The sequence below is a fragment of the Balaenoptera musculus genome, chromosome 19 (genome assembly GCF_009873245.2).
Source record: "Balaenoptera musculus isolate JJ_BM4_2016_0621 chromosome 19, mBalMus1.pri.v3, whole genome shotgun sequence".
Classification (NCBI taxonomy): Eukaryota; Metazoa; Chordata; class Mammalia; order Artiodactyla; family Balaenopteridae; genus Balaenoptera; species Balaenoptera musculus.
In genome coordinates this window covers 5,946,129-5,965,032 of record NC_045803.1, presented here as the reverse complement: position 1 = coordinate 5,965,032, position 18,904 = coordinate 5,946,129, and the positions used below count along the sequence as shown (strand labels likewise).

Below are 18,904 nucleotides of genomic sequence, written 5' to 3'. Positions count from 1 at the left end.
ATTCAGTTATACATATATATATATATATATATATATATACACACACATTCTTTTTCATATTCTTTTCCATTATGGTTTATAACAGGATACTGAATATACTTCCCTGTGCCATACAATAGGACCTTGTTGTTTATCCATCCTATATATAATAGTTTGCATCTGCTAATCCCAAACTCCCAGTCCATCCCTCTGCCACCCGCCTCCCTTTTGGCAACCACAAGTCTGTTCTCTATGTCTGTGAGTCTGTTTCTGTTTCATAGATAAGTTCATTTGTGTCATATTTTAGATTCCACATATAAGTGGTATCATATGGTATTTGTCTTTCTCTTTCTGACTTACTTCACTTATTATGATAATCTCTAGGTCCATCCATGTTGCTGCAAATAGCATTATTTCATTCCTTTTTATGGCTGAGTAGTATTCCATTGTATACATGTACCACATCTTGTTTGTTCATTCATCTGTCAATGGACATTTAGGTTGTTTCCATGTCTTGGCTATTCTGAACAGTGCTGCTATGAACACGGGGTGCATATATCTTTTTTTTTTTTTTTAGATTTATTGATTGATTGATTGATTGCTATGTTGAGTCTTCGTTTCTGCACGAGGGCCCCCTCCAGTTGCGGCAAGCGGGGGCCACTCTTCATCGCGGTGTGCAGGCCTCTCACTGTCGTGGCCTCCCTTGTTGCGGAGCACAGGCTCCAGACGCGCAGGCTCAGCAGTTGTGGCGCACAGGCTTTGTTGCTCCGCGGCATGTGGGATCCTCCCAGACCAGGGCTCGAACCAGTGTCCCCTGCATTGGCAGGCAGATTCTCAACCACTGCGCCACCAGGGAAGCCCCGCATATATCTTTTTGAATTATAGTTTTGTCTGGATATATGCCTGGGAGTGGGATTGCTGGAGCATATGGCAACTCTATTTTAAGGAACCTCCATACTGTTTTCCAGGGTGGCTGCACCAATTTACATTCGCACCAACGGTGTAGGAGGGTTCCCTTTTCTACTTGGAGTTTCTTTAGATATATTTTTTTAATGCTTTTCTATTTTTTTTTAATTAATTTATTTTATTTATTTATTTTTGGCTGCACTGGGTCTTTGTTGCTTCACGCGGGCTTTCTCTAGTTGTGATGAGCAGGGGCTACTCTTCGTTGGGGTGTGCGGGCTTCTCCTTGCAGTGGCTTCTCTTGTTGCAGAGCATGGGCTCTAGAGTGCAGGCTCAGTAGTTGTGGCACATGGGCTCAGTAGTTGTGGCTCACGGGCTCTAGAGTGCAGGCTCAGTAGTTGTGGCTCTTGGGCTCTAGTGTGCAGGATCAGTAGTTGTGGCACACGGGCTTAGTTGCTCCACGGCATGTGGGATCTTCCCGGACTAGTGCTCGAAGCTGTGTCCCCTGCATTGGCAGGCGGATTCTTAACCACTGCGCCACCAGGGAAGCCCTGGAGTTTCTTTAAACTGAAGTCATAGTGTTGTCCATAAAGAGCCAGCCTACACAAAGGCGTTTGTTAAGTAGTTTCACTCTGTACCAAGCTATGGGAAGATTCATTCTTCTCTTCTTTCCTAGAAATGAGGAAAGATGACTGTCTTCTGCAGGAGGACTTGCAAAATCAAAGATGTCCAAAAAGAATGGAACGATGTCACGAACATAATGCACTTGGAAACATTGTTCATCAGAGCAAAAGTAACTTTCCTTTAAGGCAAAATCATATGTTGGACTTTCATGGGAAAACACTGAAATCAAATTTAAGTTTAGTCAACCAGAACAGGAGCTATGAAGTAAAGAACCCTCTTGGAGATGGGGAATCCTTCCTCCATGCAAAGCATGAGCAATTTCATAGTGAAATGAAATTTACTGAATGTGGAAGTTCTATGAACACAAATTCACAGTTCATTAAGCATCTAGGAACTCAAAAGATAAATAAACCCCACTTATGCACTGAATGTGGGAAAGCTTTCATCAAGAAGTCCCGCCTCATTGATCATCAGAGAGTGCACACAGGAGAAAAACCTCATGGATGCAGTATATGTGGGAAAGCCTACTCCAGAAAGTCCAGGCTCACTGAACACCAGAAAACCCATATAGGAGAGAAACGGTATACATGCACTGAATGTGACAAAGCCTTCCCCAAGAAATCACGGCTGCTTATTCATCAGAAAACTCATACAGGAGAAAAACCCTACGTATGCGAGGAATGTGGAAAAGGCTTCATCAAGAAGTCTCGGCTCATTAATCATCAGAGAGTTCATACAGGAGAGAAACCTCATGGGTGCAGTCTGTGTGACAAAGCATTCTCCAGGAAGTCCCGGCTCATCGAACATCAGAGAACTCATACGGGAGAAAAACCATATGAATGCACCGAATGTGACAAAGCCTTCCGCTGGAAATCACAGCTTAATGCACACCAGAAAACTCATACAGGAGAGAAGTCATATATATGCAGTGATTGTGGAAAAGGCTTCATTCAGAAGGGCAATCTCATTGTACATCAGCGAACTCACACTGGAGAGAAACCCTATATGTGCAATGAATGTGGAAAAGGCTTCATCCAGAAGGGCAATCTCCTCATACATCAACGAACTCACACTGGAGAGAAACCCTATGTATGCACTGAATGTGGGAAAGGCTTCAGCCAGAAAACATGCCTCATCTCACATCAGAGATTTCACACTGGAAAGACTCCCTTTGTATGTACTGAATGTGGAAAATCGTGTTCACACAAGTCTGGCCTCATTAACCATCAGAGAATTCACACAGGAGAGAAACCCTACACGTGCAGTGACTGTGGGAAAGCCTTCAGGGATAAGTCGTGCCTTAATAGACATCGGAGAACTCATACAGGAGAGAGACCCTATGGATGCACTGACTGTGGGAAAGCCTTCTCCCACTTGTCATGCCTCGTGTACCACAAGGGGATGCTGCATGCAAGAGAGAAACGTGGAGATTCAGTCAAGTTGGAAAATCCTTTCTCAGAGAGTCCCAGCTCATCACGTTCGAGTGATATCGTACAGGGGAAAAGCCCTGTTAATGTGGTGAGCGTGCACACACCTTCTGTGGCAGCTCAGACTCCATTCCACAATGATGGGTTCCTAGCAGATAGGAATGTAGTAGCCCTTGTGGGACAGCCAGGTGCCACAGGTGCAGTGTCAGCAGATAATAGCATTTGCACAGAAGAAAAACCTAATGAATGCAGTGAGTGTGGTAGCACCTTCAGTGATCAATTACATCATATTTTACATCACAGAAAACACACAGAAATAAACTGTGATACAGTGAAGGCAGAAAACCCTTGAATAAAACCTTCTAGGTCATCCTGTGGCTGGCGAGTGTATACTGAGACAAACAGTATAAACACAGAGGCTGAGAAAGACTTTTGTGGAAAGATAGACCCTATCAGGGCTTCATAGGTCACATACTGTCAGTGAGGACATAGTTGGTAGAAATGTAATGACCGTGGAAAAGTCCTTCCCCAGAAATAAGACTTCAGTTGGTATCAGAGAGTTTACACAGGAGAGAAACTGTTGGACCTTTGAAGGCAGTAACTGTGGCAGGGTTGTCAGTGGTACATTCTGCCTCATCGGTTGGCAGGGGAAATCGTGTAGAAATAAAACTGAACACACCAACTATGGAATGTCTTTGGCAAAATATCAAAATGCATGAAGCAAATAAGCCCTGTGAAAGTGAATCTTTTAGAGACTTCTGTCACAATCCTAACAATCATATATAAGATTATACACATAGTGTACATTTTAGGACGGTATACCTTGAATCAAATGCCTAGTTGATACGTCAGTGACGCTTTAAATCAAAGGAGGGTGTCTGTGTTGCACATCATTGATTAAAGTTATAATGCAGTTCACCCCCCTCATTTGGGGGACATGGGTCTTCTTTTCCCACCCAGGATCATTATATGGTTAACTCTTGGGTTTCTTCAGTTTTAAATTTATTCAGTTTGTTATTTCAGTCTACCAAAAGTCCTTCAGAAGGAAACTGAATACATTTAATCTGATAATGTAACATAGCATGTTTGGATATGCTTAACTTTATAAATCTCACCTGGAGGAACAAAGCTCAAAATTCATGAATAATCTATCAGCCAAGCTCTTGCCCTAGAAGATAGTTCCCATCCTGTACACACACCACTCAGAAAAACTTTAACAACTGTTTCCTTGACCTGGGCCTGTCCTAGGACCTACAGATGATGTCAGTGATGAACTTAACACAGTCCTTGCCACCTTTGAGCTGGAAATTTTTTTAAGCTAGGTTTCATGCCTATAGCAATTTTACCCTCTGGCAAAGATAATCAAAGGATGTGTACACCTACATTAGTTGAAAAGGACATATAGTATAAGGAACAAAGTATCCTGATAATTTCCTGTTTAAGGGACGTATCAGAGGGGGAAGGGGAAAGGATTTACTTAATTTTACATAGAAAAAGGTATGGATACTTTTTAAAAATTTTCACATCCACCTAGATTATAAATTCCTTGACAGTATATAGATAATTGTATATTCCCCAGCACATAGCAAAATAGAAAATGAATTATATGTAGATTTGAAAAATGAATGAAGGTGAATAAATGACCTCATGGACTAACCAATCAAAATTATTTTTGTCACTGAAGGAAAGGAGCTACTGGCAAGCAATTCTCAGGCTCAGTATTATTCCAAGAAACATTTGTTTCTTGAATAGAGGCTCCTGTCAGACTATAAAAAGGGCAGATCAAAGAAGGACTAGGATCCATAGAATAAGCCCAATTAATGGAAGAAAATAACATCACTAAAAATGGAGGACTGGGGAGTTCCCTGGCGGTCCCAGTGTTTAGGAATTGGCAGTTTCAACTGTGGTGGCCCAGGTTTGATCCCTGGTCGGGGAACTAAGATCCCACAAGCCATGTGGCACGGCCAAAAAAATAAAATTAATTAAAATGGAGGATGGTACGTGAGACAGGTGATGGTGAGATCCCTTTGAATGTTTTGGAGAACAAGCCTTACATTTGTCCACAGGCTTATCACCTTTTAGAGTTGCCGCCATTTCAAAGATCTAAGCTCCTCTGTAACTCAACGAATTGAGATGTGATATAGCCTCATCATTCCTTCTCTCCTGGGACTGGGGCCCTTGTCCTCTATTTCTATTCCTAGGGTTCTTTCCCTTGATCCGATAATGATGTATCCAGCTTAAAAACAGTGAGTCCTGCTTATAAGGAAGAAAAAAAAAAAAGTGGAAGTTTGCCATGGAGTGGCTGCCCCATAATTGAATTTCCAAACTCTGGGTGTGTGAGTAACTCACCACAACAAATATATTTCTGAGCATCGGCACTATTGTAGACACAGGATACGCTGGTGAACAAAACATGCAAAGTAGTGGCCTTTCACAGGATGGATTCAGGACAGATGCTCCTCAGCAAAGCATCAGAAATGGATACTTCTTCAACTCGGAGTACAGCTCCCTTCCACTTCTTGTGAATTGCACATCCTATCATTGCAGTCACGGCGTCTTTCCCAGTGAAGTCGTCCATCTGGGTTCCCGAATGGGCTGCCCAGGCCTGTCCTGAGGACGAGGTACTGAACTCACCTTTCAGAGGTTGGCATTCCAGGTAAATGAAAACGTTAATGGGATAGGGAATTCCTGGTCGCCCTCTTTAAGAAGGCCATACCAGCGTCTATCCTCTACTGCTCTACCCCTCGCATTCATAAAAACTATAGCTAACAGTTATTAAGTGTGCTGTTTGCCAAACAGTCACCGTATCATTTATTTAGCACTCTTCAATGCTCCATCTTTGTGTATTTTAGGCAAACATTTGTATACATTTGAAGGCTAATTCCTTTCTCCTTAGTACAGGCAACCACCTATTGTATGCAGTTGTACGTGTCCGTCAAATGAGAGTTCCAACATCAGGGTTTGGAGTCTTAGTGGGTTGCTCTACCTTGTGTGTCCCAATGATGGAGAACTGGGGTCGGGGGTGGTTGTGTTAGTTGGCTGGGGCTGTCATAACAAAGTACCGCAGACATTTTTTTCTCACAGTTCTGGAGGCTGGAAGTCTGAGATCACAGTGTCAGCAGGGTTGATTTCTTCCAAGGTCTCTCCTCAGCTTGTAGATGGCCATCTTCTCCCCGTGTCTTCACATTATACCAGTTATATTGGATTAGGACCCACCGTAATAACTTCACTTAAACTTAATTACCTCTTTGAAGACCTTATCTCCAAATACAGTCACATTCTGAGGTACTGGAGGTTATGACTTTAACATATGGATTTGGGGTGAACACAGTTAAACCCGTAACAGTGGTATTTGTCAGTGAATGCCATTCAAGTTTATATTGGGCTAACTGATGGAGCTGTCTGGTCGTCAGTAAATGGTAGTGTCTTTTCCAGGTTTGACAGTTAACAAAGGGTCCTATGGTCAGTACCTGGGGAGGCCCACGTGTGTCTATGTTGAGAAGCTGGAGCTTTGGAGGCCCAGGATCCCTGGGCCACTGGGACAGACAATGAAGGTTACTTTCTCTTCAGTCCTTCAAGTGAGTCCTTCTTTAGGGAAATACATATATACATACACAGACACTATACACACAAACACATGTATTTTCTGTAAAAGTAGTTGCTCCCTTGGGGACAAAGATAAGAAATAGCCATTATAGGCAAGAGGAGAGATTCCATTGTATGGAAAATGCTTTAGGCTGAAAAATGTAGTAGAAGCTCTTCAGCTGTTCCTTCCTCAGTGGAGGACCATGGATGCTCGTTGGAAGAGTTGACTTTTGAAGGAATATACCCTGGATGCCGCTAAGAAGCTTCATTCACTCATTTCTGCCCCTGAGTAGCACTGCATTTGGGCTGTGCACATTTTCCTTTAATGGTGTTGCAAAGAGTCAGATATGAAGGTCCTGGGACCTCAACCTCAAGTCCTGATTTTTGAGATACAGGGTGGGAGGTGAGGGCCCCTGTGAGCTGGGAGGATGCAGGAAAGTCACAGAAGCTCATCATCAGAGAATGATTTGTGGCCATGTTTGGTGGAAGATGAGATCAAGATGATCCAGGAAGTTGGTGACTTACCCCAGAAATTTTTCACCCAGGCTCCAGGGTTTGGGCTGTAGAAAGCCGTGGAAGTGCTAGCCTCAGATCTGATGCTCTTGGAGCAAGCGTGGAGCCTGAGGTTTATGTGTTTCTATCTTTTAAAAAATTTTTTTAATTGAGATATAGTTGATGAACAGTATTATGTAAGTTTCAAGTGTGCAGCATAGTGATTCACAGTTTTTAAAGGTCAACTCCATTTATAGTTATTATAAAATATTAGCTCTATTCCCTGTGTTATACAATATATCCTTGTAGCTTATTTATTTTATACATAGTAGTTTGTACCTCTTAATCCCCTACCCCTATCTTGCCCCTCCCCACTTCCCTCTCCCCACTGGTAACTGCTAGTTTGATCTCTGTATCTGTGAGTCTGCTGCTTTTTTGTTATATTCACTAGTTTTATTTCTTAGATTCCACATATAAGTGATATACAGTATTTGTCTTTCTCTGACTTATTTCACTTAGCATAACACCCTCAAAGTCCATCCATGTTTTTGCAAATGGCAAAATTTCATTCTTTTTTATGGCTGAGTAGTATTCTATCATATATATATACACCAGATCTTCTTTATCCATTCATCTGTTGATGGACACTTAGTTTCCTTCCATATCTTGGCTATTGTAAATAATGCTGCTGTGAACATAGGGGTACATGTATCCTTTGAATTAGTGAGTTCAATTTTTAGATATATACCCAGGAATGAAATTGCTGTGTCATATGGTAGTTCTATTATTAGTTTCTTTTTTTTTTTAATTGAAGTATAGTTGATTTACAATGTTGTGTTAGTTTCAGATGTACAGCAAAGTGATTCAGTTCCATATAGGAACTTTTCCATTATAGGTTATTATAAGATATTGAATATAGTTCCCTGTGCTACACAGTACGTCCTTGTTGTTTATCTGTTTTATATGTAGTAGTGTGTATCTGTTAATCTCAAACTCCTAACTTATTCCTTCCTCTCTCCCCGCTGTTTTTAGTTTTTTGAGAAACCACCATACTGTTTTCCACAGTGGCTGAACCAATTTGTGTGTGTTTCTATCTTTGTGGAAGAAAGTGTTTCACATGTACCACAGTGTTATAAGGGATGATTTCAGAAGTTCAGGTTTTGCGTCTGTGACTATGTGGCTATCCTCCAAGGGAGCTCTGGGTAGTAAACTCCTTTAAGGAAGTGACAAGGAGAGCTAAGTTTTATTCTGAGGGTATCTGGTAAGAGAATACAACCATTGTTAAGGTCATGTGCTTGGAGAAAGGCAGACCTGGGTGCAGATTGTAGTTCTAACACATAGAGTATGTTCCTGAGCGAGATATTTAATCCCAAAGCCTTAATGAGACATAATGAGAAATATATATATTTGGTCACTGCCTCTGGTTCCTGACACAGAGGTCATGAAACTCTTGTAATTTCCTGAGTGATGGGGGTGATAGGAGCATCTTACACAGAGCTGTTAAATCCCTTGGAATTTCCTGGGTGATAGGAGTGTCTTTTGTTCTAATAAAGTGACCCTGGATGGGCTCCTGAATGGGGCTGGTCACCAGAAAGGCCAAATCATGATTAGAAGCGTGGAACTCTCCACCCCATCCCTTATACTATGGGGAAGGGAGCGGGACTAGAGATTGAGTTAATAATCAATTATTCATTTAAATATATATATATGTACATATATATGTAGTCATTTATCTTTAAAATGTATCCATGAGTCAAGTGGGTCATTTTGTTAAAAAGTAAAGGCAGTATATTTTTTTGTTGTTGTTGTTGTTGTTTTAAGATATTATATTTGGGGGTAGCTTTTGCAGAGATAATCAAAACAGAAATTGGTACTAGAAATCGTTCCATGGAAACAGAGCCTCAAAGATGGGAATTTGTAAGAAGCCCTCTTTTTTTTTTTTTTTTTCTAGTCATTCATTTGCAAGTCTCACTTGATTTTTTTTTTTTAAACATCTTTATTGGAGTATAATTGCTTTACAATGGTGTGTTAGTTTCTGCTTTATAACAAAGTGAATCAGTTATACATATACATATGTTCCCATATCTCTTCCCTCTTGCATCTCCCTCCCTCCCACCCTCCCTATCCCACCCCTCTAGGTGGTCACAAAGCACCGAGCTGATCTCCCTGTGCTATGCGGCTGCTTCCCACTAGCTATCTATTTTACATTTGGTAGTGTATATATGTCCATGACACTCTCTCACCCTGTCACATCTCACCCCTCCCCCTCCCCATATCCTCAAGTCCATTCTCTAGTAGGTCTGTGTCTTTATTCCCATCTTGCCACTAGGTTCTTCATGACCTTTTTTTTTTTTTTTCTTAGATTCCATATATATGTGCTAGCATACTATATTTCTTTTTCTCTTTCTGACTTACTTCACTCTGTATGACAGACTCTAACTCCATCCACCTCATTACAAATACCTCCATTTCATTTCTTTTTATGGCTGAGTAATATTCCATTGTATATATGTGCCACATCTTCTGTATCCATTCATCCAATGATGGACACTTAGGTTGCTTCCATGTCCTGGCTATTGTAAATAGAGCTGCAATGAACATTTTGGTACATGACTCTTTTTGAATTATGGTTTTCTCAGGGTATATGCCCAGTAGTGGGATTGCTGGGTCATATGGTAGTTCTATTTTTAGTTTTTTAAGGAACCTCCATACTGTTCTCCATAGTGGCTGTATCAATTTACATTCCCACCAACAGTGCAAGAGTGTTCCCTTTTCTCCACACCCTCTCCAGCATTTATTGTTTCTAGATTTTTTGATGATGGCCATTCTGACTGGTGTGAGATGATACCTCATTGTAGTTTTGATTTGCATTTCTCTAATGATTAATGATGTTGAGCATTCTTTCATGTGTCTGTTGGCCATCTGTGTATCTTCTTTGGAGAAATGTCTATTTAGGTCTTCTGCCCATTTTTGGATTGGGTTGTTTGTTTTTTTGTTATTGAGCTGCATGAGCTGCTTGTAAATCTTGGAGATTAATCCTTTGTCAGTTGCTTCATTTGCAAATATTTTCTCCCATTCTGAGGGTTGTCTTTTGGTCTTGTTTATGGTTTCCTTTGCTGTGCAAAAGCTTTTAAGTTTCATTAGGTCCCATTTGTTTATTTGTGTTTTTATTTCCATTTCTCTAGGGGCTGGGTCAAAAAGGATCTTGCTGTGATTTATGTCATAGGGTGTTCTGCCTATGTTTTCCTCTAAGAGTTTGATAGTGTCTGGCCTTACACTTAGGTCTTTAATCCATTTTGAGTTTATTTTTGTGTATGGTGTCAGGGAGTGTTCTAATTTCATACTTCTACATGTACCTGTCCAATTTTCCCAGCACCACTTATTGAAGAGGCTGTCTTTTCTCCACTGTATATGCTTGCCTCCTTTATCAAAGATAAGGTGACCATATGTGCGTGGGTTTATCTCTGGGCTTTCTATCCTGTTCCATTGATCTATATTTCTGTTTTTGTGCCAGTACCAAACTGTCTTGATTACTGTAGCTTTGTAATATAGTCTGAAGTCAGGGAGCCTGATTCCTCCAGCTCCATTTTTCGTTCTCAAGATTGCTTTGGCTACTCGGGGTCTTTTGTGTCTCCATACAAATTGTGAAATTTTTTGTTCTAGTTCTGTGAAAAATGCCAGTGGTAGTTTGATAGGGATTGCATTGAATCTGTAGATTGCTTTGGGTAGTAGAGTCATTTTCACAATGTTGATTCTTCCAATCCAAGAACATGGTATATCTCTCCATCTATTTGTATCATCTTTAATTTCTTTCATCAGTGTCCTATAATTTTCTGCATACAGGTCTTTTGTCTCCTTAGGTAGGTTTATTCCTAGATATTTTATTCTTTTTGTTGCAGTGGTAAACGGGAGTGTTTTCTTAATTTCACTTTCAGATTTTTCATCATTAGTGTATAGGAATGCAAGAGATTTCTGTGCATTAATTTTGTATCCTGCTACGTATATTTTTAATAATATATTTAATGATATATATATGTTTATCAAACGAGGAAGTTCCCTTTTGTTTGGGGGGTCCCCAAGACCCCCCTCAGGTTTGATAATTTGCTAGAAGAACTCACAGAACTCAGAAACCTTGTTATCCTCAAGGTTACATTTATTATAGAAAGGATAGAGACTAAAATCAGCAAGGGAAAAAGGAAAAGCCACACCCACAATGTGATTTAAGGTGGAGGCTGTGCATCCCGTGGTGTCAGTGGACCTCTGCAGGGACTGGAGACTGAAGTCAAGCACGTGAGTGTCCTACCAGGCTGATGTGACCCAGCTCCAGTTAAGACTCTGGACATCGGGGCTCAGGGAGCTCCCCTGGTTGGTGGTACTCCCTGCCTGCTGTCACACATTTATGCCAAGAAAGTAATGCTCACTACTACATATAAAATAAATAACCAACAAGGGCCTATGGTAAAGCACAGGAAACTATACTCAATATTTTGTTAACCTATAAGGGAAAAGAATCTGAAAAAGAATATATATATAAATATATATATATGAATGTATAACTGGATCACTTTGCTGTACACCTGAAACTATCACAACATTGTAAATCAACTATACTTCAATTAAAAAATCAGTAAAGGAAAAAAAAAAGTCACACTGCCCATGACTCCATTGTGGGAGGGCAGCTGGAAGCTCCATGTTTGCAACTTCCCTGTGCTCTGCCCTTCAAGCCTCTTCCCTTGGCTGATGTTAACCTGTATCCTTTAACTGTAATGAACCCTCACTTTCAGCAGAACAGCTTTCAGTGAGTTCTGAGCCCCTCTTGCAAATTATTGTGGTCTTATGGAATATTGTCCCTAACTGCAGTAGCTCTGTGCTGCCTTTTGGGTAATTTCTAGTTCACTAATTATCCCTTCAAGGCCTATACATAAGCTTTTAACTTGTGTGGACACATGCCACAGGCATATATGTTTCTTTACTTTTTTTTCTCAAATCTGCCTAATTTTCTCTTTATAGTTTCCTGTTCTTTTTTTTTTTTTCCAAGGATTTTGACTTTATTATTGGGACTTCCCTGGCGGTCCAGTGGTTAAGACTTCGCCTTCCAATGCAGTGGGTACAGGTTCAATCCCTGGTCAGGGAGCTAAGATCCCACATGCCTAGGGCCGAGAAACCAAAACATAAAAGAACAGAAGCAATATTGTAACAAATTCAATGAAGACTTTAAAAATGGTTCACATAAAAAAAAAAGGATTTTAACTTTATTATTAACTGTTGTATCTCTGGGCCAAGAATAGTGCTTGGCACACAGTAGATGTTCCATAAATATTTTTGAATGAATATACAGTCAATATTTCTATGGGGTTTAGAGGTTTCTTATTTAATTCTTATTTTTCAAGGGAAGGATCATTTTAATCCCTATTTTATAAATGAAGAAAATGAGGTTTAAAAGCATTCATAAGTGTAGGGCTTAAGGCCCCCTATATTTTCCTGTTCTGTAGACTTTTTTTTTTTTTTGGCTGTGCTGTGCAACTTGCAGGATCTTAGTTCCCCAACAAAGGATAGAACCTGGGCCCTCAGCAGTGAGAACGCAGCGTTCTAACCACTGGACCGCCAGGGAATTCCCTAAAATACTTTATTCTTTATAACGTTTTAAACACATTTATTAAACATGTCATCTCTTGTAATTCTGGCATCTCTTGTCTCTACATGGTGAATTCTGATCCACCAAGTCAGGGAAGGCCCTTGATGAATGTAATAATATGTTTTATTAATCTTGATATCACCCACATGTGTATAGTGTTTGGCAAATAAGTACATATATGTAGAATTATGTATATATAGTTCTTGGTTAGCAAGAGGATATAATGGCTACGCATTATGGAAATTTCTCATTTGTTGAATAAATAGAATTATGAATGTATAATTACAGAATATCCCAATAGTGTTTTCCTTCTACTACAAGGTGTTTTTTAAAAAACTACTTGAATTAATGCAACCTATTTGGTGAAAATAACAAAATAACTTCCTTTACATGCCTTCTTCCTTACATCAATAGAAGGGAAACACTTTATATTAAACAGGACCATGTTGGGACAGGAATCCCTGATATATGACGACATGGCTATGAAGTTCACGTGGGAGGAGTGGCAGCTCCTGGACCCCGATCAGAAGGACCCGTACCCGGATCCTGTGATGCTGGAGAACCATAGCAACCTGGTGTCTTGTGGGTGAGGACGTGTCCCCTGTGTCCCTCAGAGAATCTTCAGTCAGTGGCCATTTTTCTCAGCTGCTTAATGCTTCAGTATCTGCAATGCTCTCAAGGAGTAGATTCTCAGATCCTTCTCTGGCTCCAGACAAGTGTATAATATTCCCTCTACTGAGAGAAAAGCCTCTCCTTTGCAGATGTGAAAACTTCCCTCAAAGGTAGCTTTCTCCCGTCTTGACATCCCAGCCCAATTTGATGTGTCTAAGTCTTCTGTCGTTTCCCGTGGACAGGGTGTGAAGCCTGCAGACCAGATGCATCCTCCAAGTTGGAACGAGGGGAAGAACCGTGGCCAATAGAAGATGAAAACCGCAGATGAATCTGTTCAGGTGTGTAGCTGATAACCAGCAAGGTGGGCGGCCAGGGAAGTCATATTCTAGTCAGTAAGAGAAAGTCCCATGGCTGTGAGAGTGTTTGAGGATGTCTAAACAACCGCACCTCGTATCTATCCTCCCATATGAGAGCTTTTTCTTCATAGGTGTTTAAAGGGAAATAGACCCCCATTTCTTCCTCTGAGATCTGATCCCAGCGGTCCCTGTTTATTTTACATACATCTTGATTTTCTTTGTTGTTTACCTACTTTTCTTCTTAGGTTTCTTACATCTTCTCCTTTTTTGTCCTCTGTCACAGCATCTCTGCCTATTTCTTCCACCTCCTTTGCTACAAGATTCTACCTTCCAGCTCTTACTCCAAAAATCGTTGAAGGGACTTCCCTGGTGGTGCAGTGGTTAAGAATCCTCCTGCCAGTGCAGGGGACACAGGTTCGAGCCCTGGTCCAGGAAGATCCCACATGCCACAGAGCAACTAAGCCCATGTGCCACAACTACTGAGCCCACGGCCGCAACTAGTGAAGCCCGCGCACCTAGAGCCCATGCTCAGCAACAAGAGAAGGCACCACAATGAAAGGCCTGCGCACTGCAATGAAGAGTAGCCCCTGCTCGCCTCAACTAGAGAAAGCCCGCACACAGCAACGAAGACCCACTGCAGCCAAAAATAAATAAATTTATTTAAAAAAAAAAAGAAAAATGATCTTTGAATTCAGCAGTCTTCTAACTAGTGCATCTTCCTGCTTCGTTGGGAAATAGTGATTTCCCTTCCTGACATTTAACCCCACGTTAAATGCTGTACCCACACCATAACCTGATCTCTGTGTGTTTATATGGTTTCTTAGCTTCTTGCTATAGATTAAATATCGGGGTCCCCCCTAATCATGTGTTGAAACCCTAACCACAAGGTGATGGTATTAGGAGGTGGGGCCTTTGAGAGGTGATTAGGTCATGAGGGCCCAGAGAGAGCTCTTGTCCCTTATGCCATGTGAGGTGAGGGCTAGAAGGTGCTGTCTATGAGGAAGCAGGCCCTCACCAGGCACCAAATCTACTAGCATCTTGATCATGGACGTCTTAGCCTCTGGAACCATGAGAAATAAATTTCTGTCCTTTATAAGCCACCCAGTCTATGGTATTTTGTTATAGCAGCTCGAATGGACTAAGACTTCTCTTTGCCCCAGTCTGGAATTCTCCAGAGGTTCTGTTTTCTTTTTTCCCTCTCCCACAATTTGAACTCATCAGGAAGCCATGTCTCACTCTATCATATATCCTCATTTCCTCCACCTCTCTCCATCTCCTTTGCTCCTTCAGACCACTTCTCATAGTTTGTAGCTTCTTCCTTTTTTTCTTTGCTTGATTGTTTTTTTAATTAATTTATTTATTTATGGAAGTATAGTTAATTTACAGTGTTGTGTTACTTTCAAGTGTTCAGCAAAGTGATTCAGTTATATATATATATATACATATATATATATTCTCTTTCAGGTTCTTTTCCAATATAGGTTATTACAAGATGCTGAGTATAATTCTCTATGCTGTATGGTAGGTCCTTGTTGTTTATTTTATATATAGTAGTGTGTATATGTTAACCCCAAACTTCTAATTTATCCCTCCCCTGGCTTGTCCCTTTGGTAACCATAAGTTTGTTTTCTATGTCTGTGAGTCTATTTATGTTTTGTAAATAAGTTCATTTGTATCATTTTTCTAGATTCCTCATATAAGTGATATGATATCTGTCTCTGACTTGCTTCACTTAATATGATAATCTCTAGATCCATCCATTTATTGTTTATTTATTTATTTATTTATTTTTTATTATTTCATTTTTGCTAACCACGATGTCAACACAAGTGAGAAGAAAGAATATGTTCGTGTGTCCCCAACACCAGCACTATGGCCAGTACATAATAGGCATTTAACAAGGATTTGCTGAAAGAAAGCAGCCCTTGTAATTTTTTTTTTTTTTAATAGTTATTTGGCTGTGCCAGGTCTTAGTTGTGGCACATGGGATCTTCATTGCCGAGTGCGTAATCTTTTAGTCGCAGCATGCGGGCTCTTAGTTATGGCATGCAGGATGTAGTTCCCTGACCAGGGATCGAACCCTGGCCCCCTGCATTGGGAGCGCAGAGTCTTAACTACTGGACTGCCAGGGAGGTCCCAGCCCTTGTAATTTTGGATCAGGTTTTCCTACCACCTCTATTTTCTCTTCTAACAGTGACTTTGTTTTTTTTTAGTACCTTTGCACATTTTGCAAGGCAGTATTTAGAAAGCAGCCAGATCTATATTTATTCATTGTGAATTACCTCAACTTGTTTGTATACTTTCTGCTTTTGCAACTTGATTTTTGTGTATTGTGGTTTTCCCAATGTCTAAGAAACAAGGAACTTTTTAAATTTTATTTTATTGAAGTATAGTTGATTTACAATGTTGTATTAATTTCTGCTGTACAGCAAAGTGATTCAGTAATACATGTATATGCATTCTTTTTCATATTCTTTTACATTATGGCTTATCACAGGATTATAAGGAACATTATTAAAGATTCTTTTGTACTGAGATCATGCTACCAACACTAAAGAGCTGATCCACACCTAAGCATTCACGTTCTCATCTTTTCTAGAAGTCAAGCAAGTTGACGATCAACTGCGGGAACACTTGCATAACCAAAGATGCCTAAATCGGATGGAACAATGCCGTGAACATCATGCCTTTGAAAATACTGTTCATCTAGCCCCAAAGCATTTTCCTTTAAGGCAAAATCATGGAAATTCTGCAAATTTAAATGTAGTAAAATCAGAACAGAAGCTATGAAATAACCCTGTGGAGTGTAACGGAGATGGGAGATCCTTTCTCTTTATAAAGCATAAGCAAATTCATACTAAAATTGCCTGAAATTGGAAAACTCAGCAGCACTAAGGCTCAGTTCATTAAGCATCAGAGAGATCGCAGAGTTGAGAAATCCCATGTATGCAGTGAATATGGGGAATCCTTTATCAGGAAGTCTCGGCTCACTAAACATCAGAGAATTCACCTGGGAGAGAGACCCCCATGGATGCAGCATACGTGGGAAAGCATATACCACAAAGTCCAGGCTCACCGAACACCAGAAAATCCATACAGAGAGAAACCTTACGTATATGCTAAATGTGGCAAAGCCTTCCTCATTGAATCACGTCTCATTTTACCTCAGAAAACTCAGACTGGAGAGAAACCCTCTATATGTAGATTGTGGAAATGGTTTCATCCTGAAGGTCAGTTTCATTGTACATTGGAACAAAGTATAGGAGATGAAAAGATGTAAGATCCCCTTGGGAGGTACTCAAGAAGAAACCTTGTATTTATTTGTTCACAGGCCTATCACCTTTGAGAGTTACCATCACTTCAAAGATTCCATCCCCTCTGTGACCTGCTCAATTAGACATGTAATTTTCCTTATCTTTTTCATTCCTTCTTACTCTTATGAGCGGGGCTCTTATCCCCTCTTCTTATCCAGAGTCTTTCCCTTGATCTATTAAACATATCCTGCTAAAAAAACTTGAGTCCTGCTTGAAGAACAAGAAATGGAAATTTGCTATGCAGTAGCTGTCCTACATTTCCATCACAAACCCTGGATTATCGGGTAAATTTACTTCAACATAATATTTTTAAGCACCTAAACTTGGCCATCTAATATTTATTCAATCCTGTAGTCATTAGATCATTGAGAACAGGAAAATTTCATGATTGATTTGCGTTTTACAAGAATCACCTTGCCTGTTCTATGAAGATGAGATCACATGGGTCAAGGAAATAAGCAGGGACAATTCTAGTATCTCAGGTGAGAGACTGGGCCAGCATGGTAATGATGGTCCAGTGAGAGAAAATGAAACTGACTTCCTGCTTTGATCTTTCGTTATATGACTTTTATCAGGTGCTTTCTGAGACTTATAAGGTCCTATCGGGTTGAATGTAATTGAAGAAAGTAGGTGAACCTTGCATCTGTGCACAGCCTGTGTTCTCAAGATCTGTTTCCCCAGGGTGAATGAGCGTTCTAGCTCAGGGCTGGGATGAAAGGAGGAAGGGAATATGAGCTGGAGCAGGGCTAGAAATGGGTAGCAGCCCTGTAAATGGCTGGCAAAGACTTCTTGGTGACCTGATGAAGATGCATAGGACTGTGGGAAAACCAGTTCTTTGAGGTCATTTTATTTTTTGCACACGAATGTTCATAGAAGTTCCACTGGCAGTATCCAAAAAACTGGAAACAATGCAAAGGTCCACCAAGTGGTGAATGATTAAATTTTGGAATATCCAACAATGAATACTAAAGCAACAAAAAAGGAACGAACTATTGATACTTTAAAAATGATGAATTTCAGGACTTCCCTGGTGGCACAGTGGATAAGACTCCGCCTTCCCAATACACGGGGCCCGGGTTCCATCCCTGGTCAGGGGACTAGATCCCACATGCATGCCACAACTAAGAGTTCGCATGCCACAACTAAGGAGCCCGCCTGCCGCAACTAAGGAGCCTGTGAGCCGCAACCAAATAAATAAATATATAAATATATTTTTAAAAAATGATGAATTTCAAAACAGTCGTGCTATGTGAAAGAAGCCAGCACAAACACTAATTTTATGAAAAGAACGCAGACTAATCTGTAGTGACAGAAGGCGGTCCAGTGCTGCCCAGGATGTAGCAGGTTTTGCATTTGGGCTGGGTAAGGAGCACGGTTGGGAAGAGGCTCACACCGACCACCGTTTCCGCTCACTTTGTGATCGCTGCATCCCCCGTACTGTCACTTTTCCAAACCTTGGTCTTCCCCAAACACTTCCATCTGCCAGTTCCACGCCGAGCTCCGCAGACAGCATTTGCCCCGCAGTACGGACACCGAATCTCCTCTAAGATGGCCGCGTCCACGGTGCTCCTGCCCAACGGCGCAAACCCGAAACGGCTACAGCGCGCCGCCAGGTTTTTTTTGCCAAGCACGCTTAAGTTTTCATACGGCCTCTAAATCTTTTCGCAATTAAACCAGTTACCGAGGTGTCCAGAAGCAATTTTAATTTCCCACGGAGCCGAGACGTCACGGCTGTTACAGCCGCTCAGAATGTACGCCTGCGCCCTTTCGGTCTTAATGGGCTCCGGCCTTTGAAAAACTGGCGCCGTTCACCGTCCACTCAAACGAATTTACCCCCACGTCACGTTTGCTTTGTATGAGCTCGAGCTTCTTAAAATCTCCCCATTTTCCTTTAAGGGGCTGAGGTACCAGGAAACAGGAGAGCTTTCAGCCGTGGTCTCTCAGCGGCCCCCACGCCTTCTGTACGTCAGGTGCGCA

General features: G+C 41.0%; 1 protein-coding gene across 4 annotated transcripts in view; it reads left to right on the top strand.

Moving 5' to 3' along the window:
• The window catches only part of ZNF613 (zinc finger protein 613), a 29,540-nt gene extending 11,566 nt beyond the window's left edge, over positions 1 to 17,974 (top strand). For 2 of the 4 annotated variants that reach the window (XM_036833431.1, XM_036833432.1), the window contains exons 6-7: positions 1,559 to 5,589; positions 13,060 to 13,213. In XM_036833431.1, coding sequence (XP_036689326.1) covers positions 1,559 to 3,285 — 1,727 coding nt within the window. In that variant the 3' untranslated portion in view covers positions 3,286 to 5,589; positions 13,060 to 13,213. Of the gene's footprint in view, positions 1 to 1,558; positions 6,014 to 13,059; positions 13,232 to 13,499; positions 13,596 to 16,212 lie in introns of those variants that run through there. The other 2 variants (XM_036833433.1, XM_036833430.1) reach the window with 2 other exon arrangements.
• Positions 17,975 to 18,904: the final 930 nt, after the last annotated feature.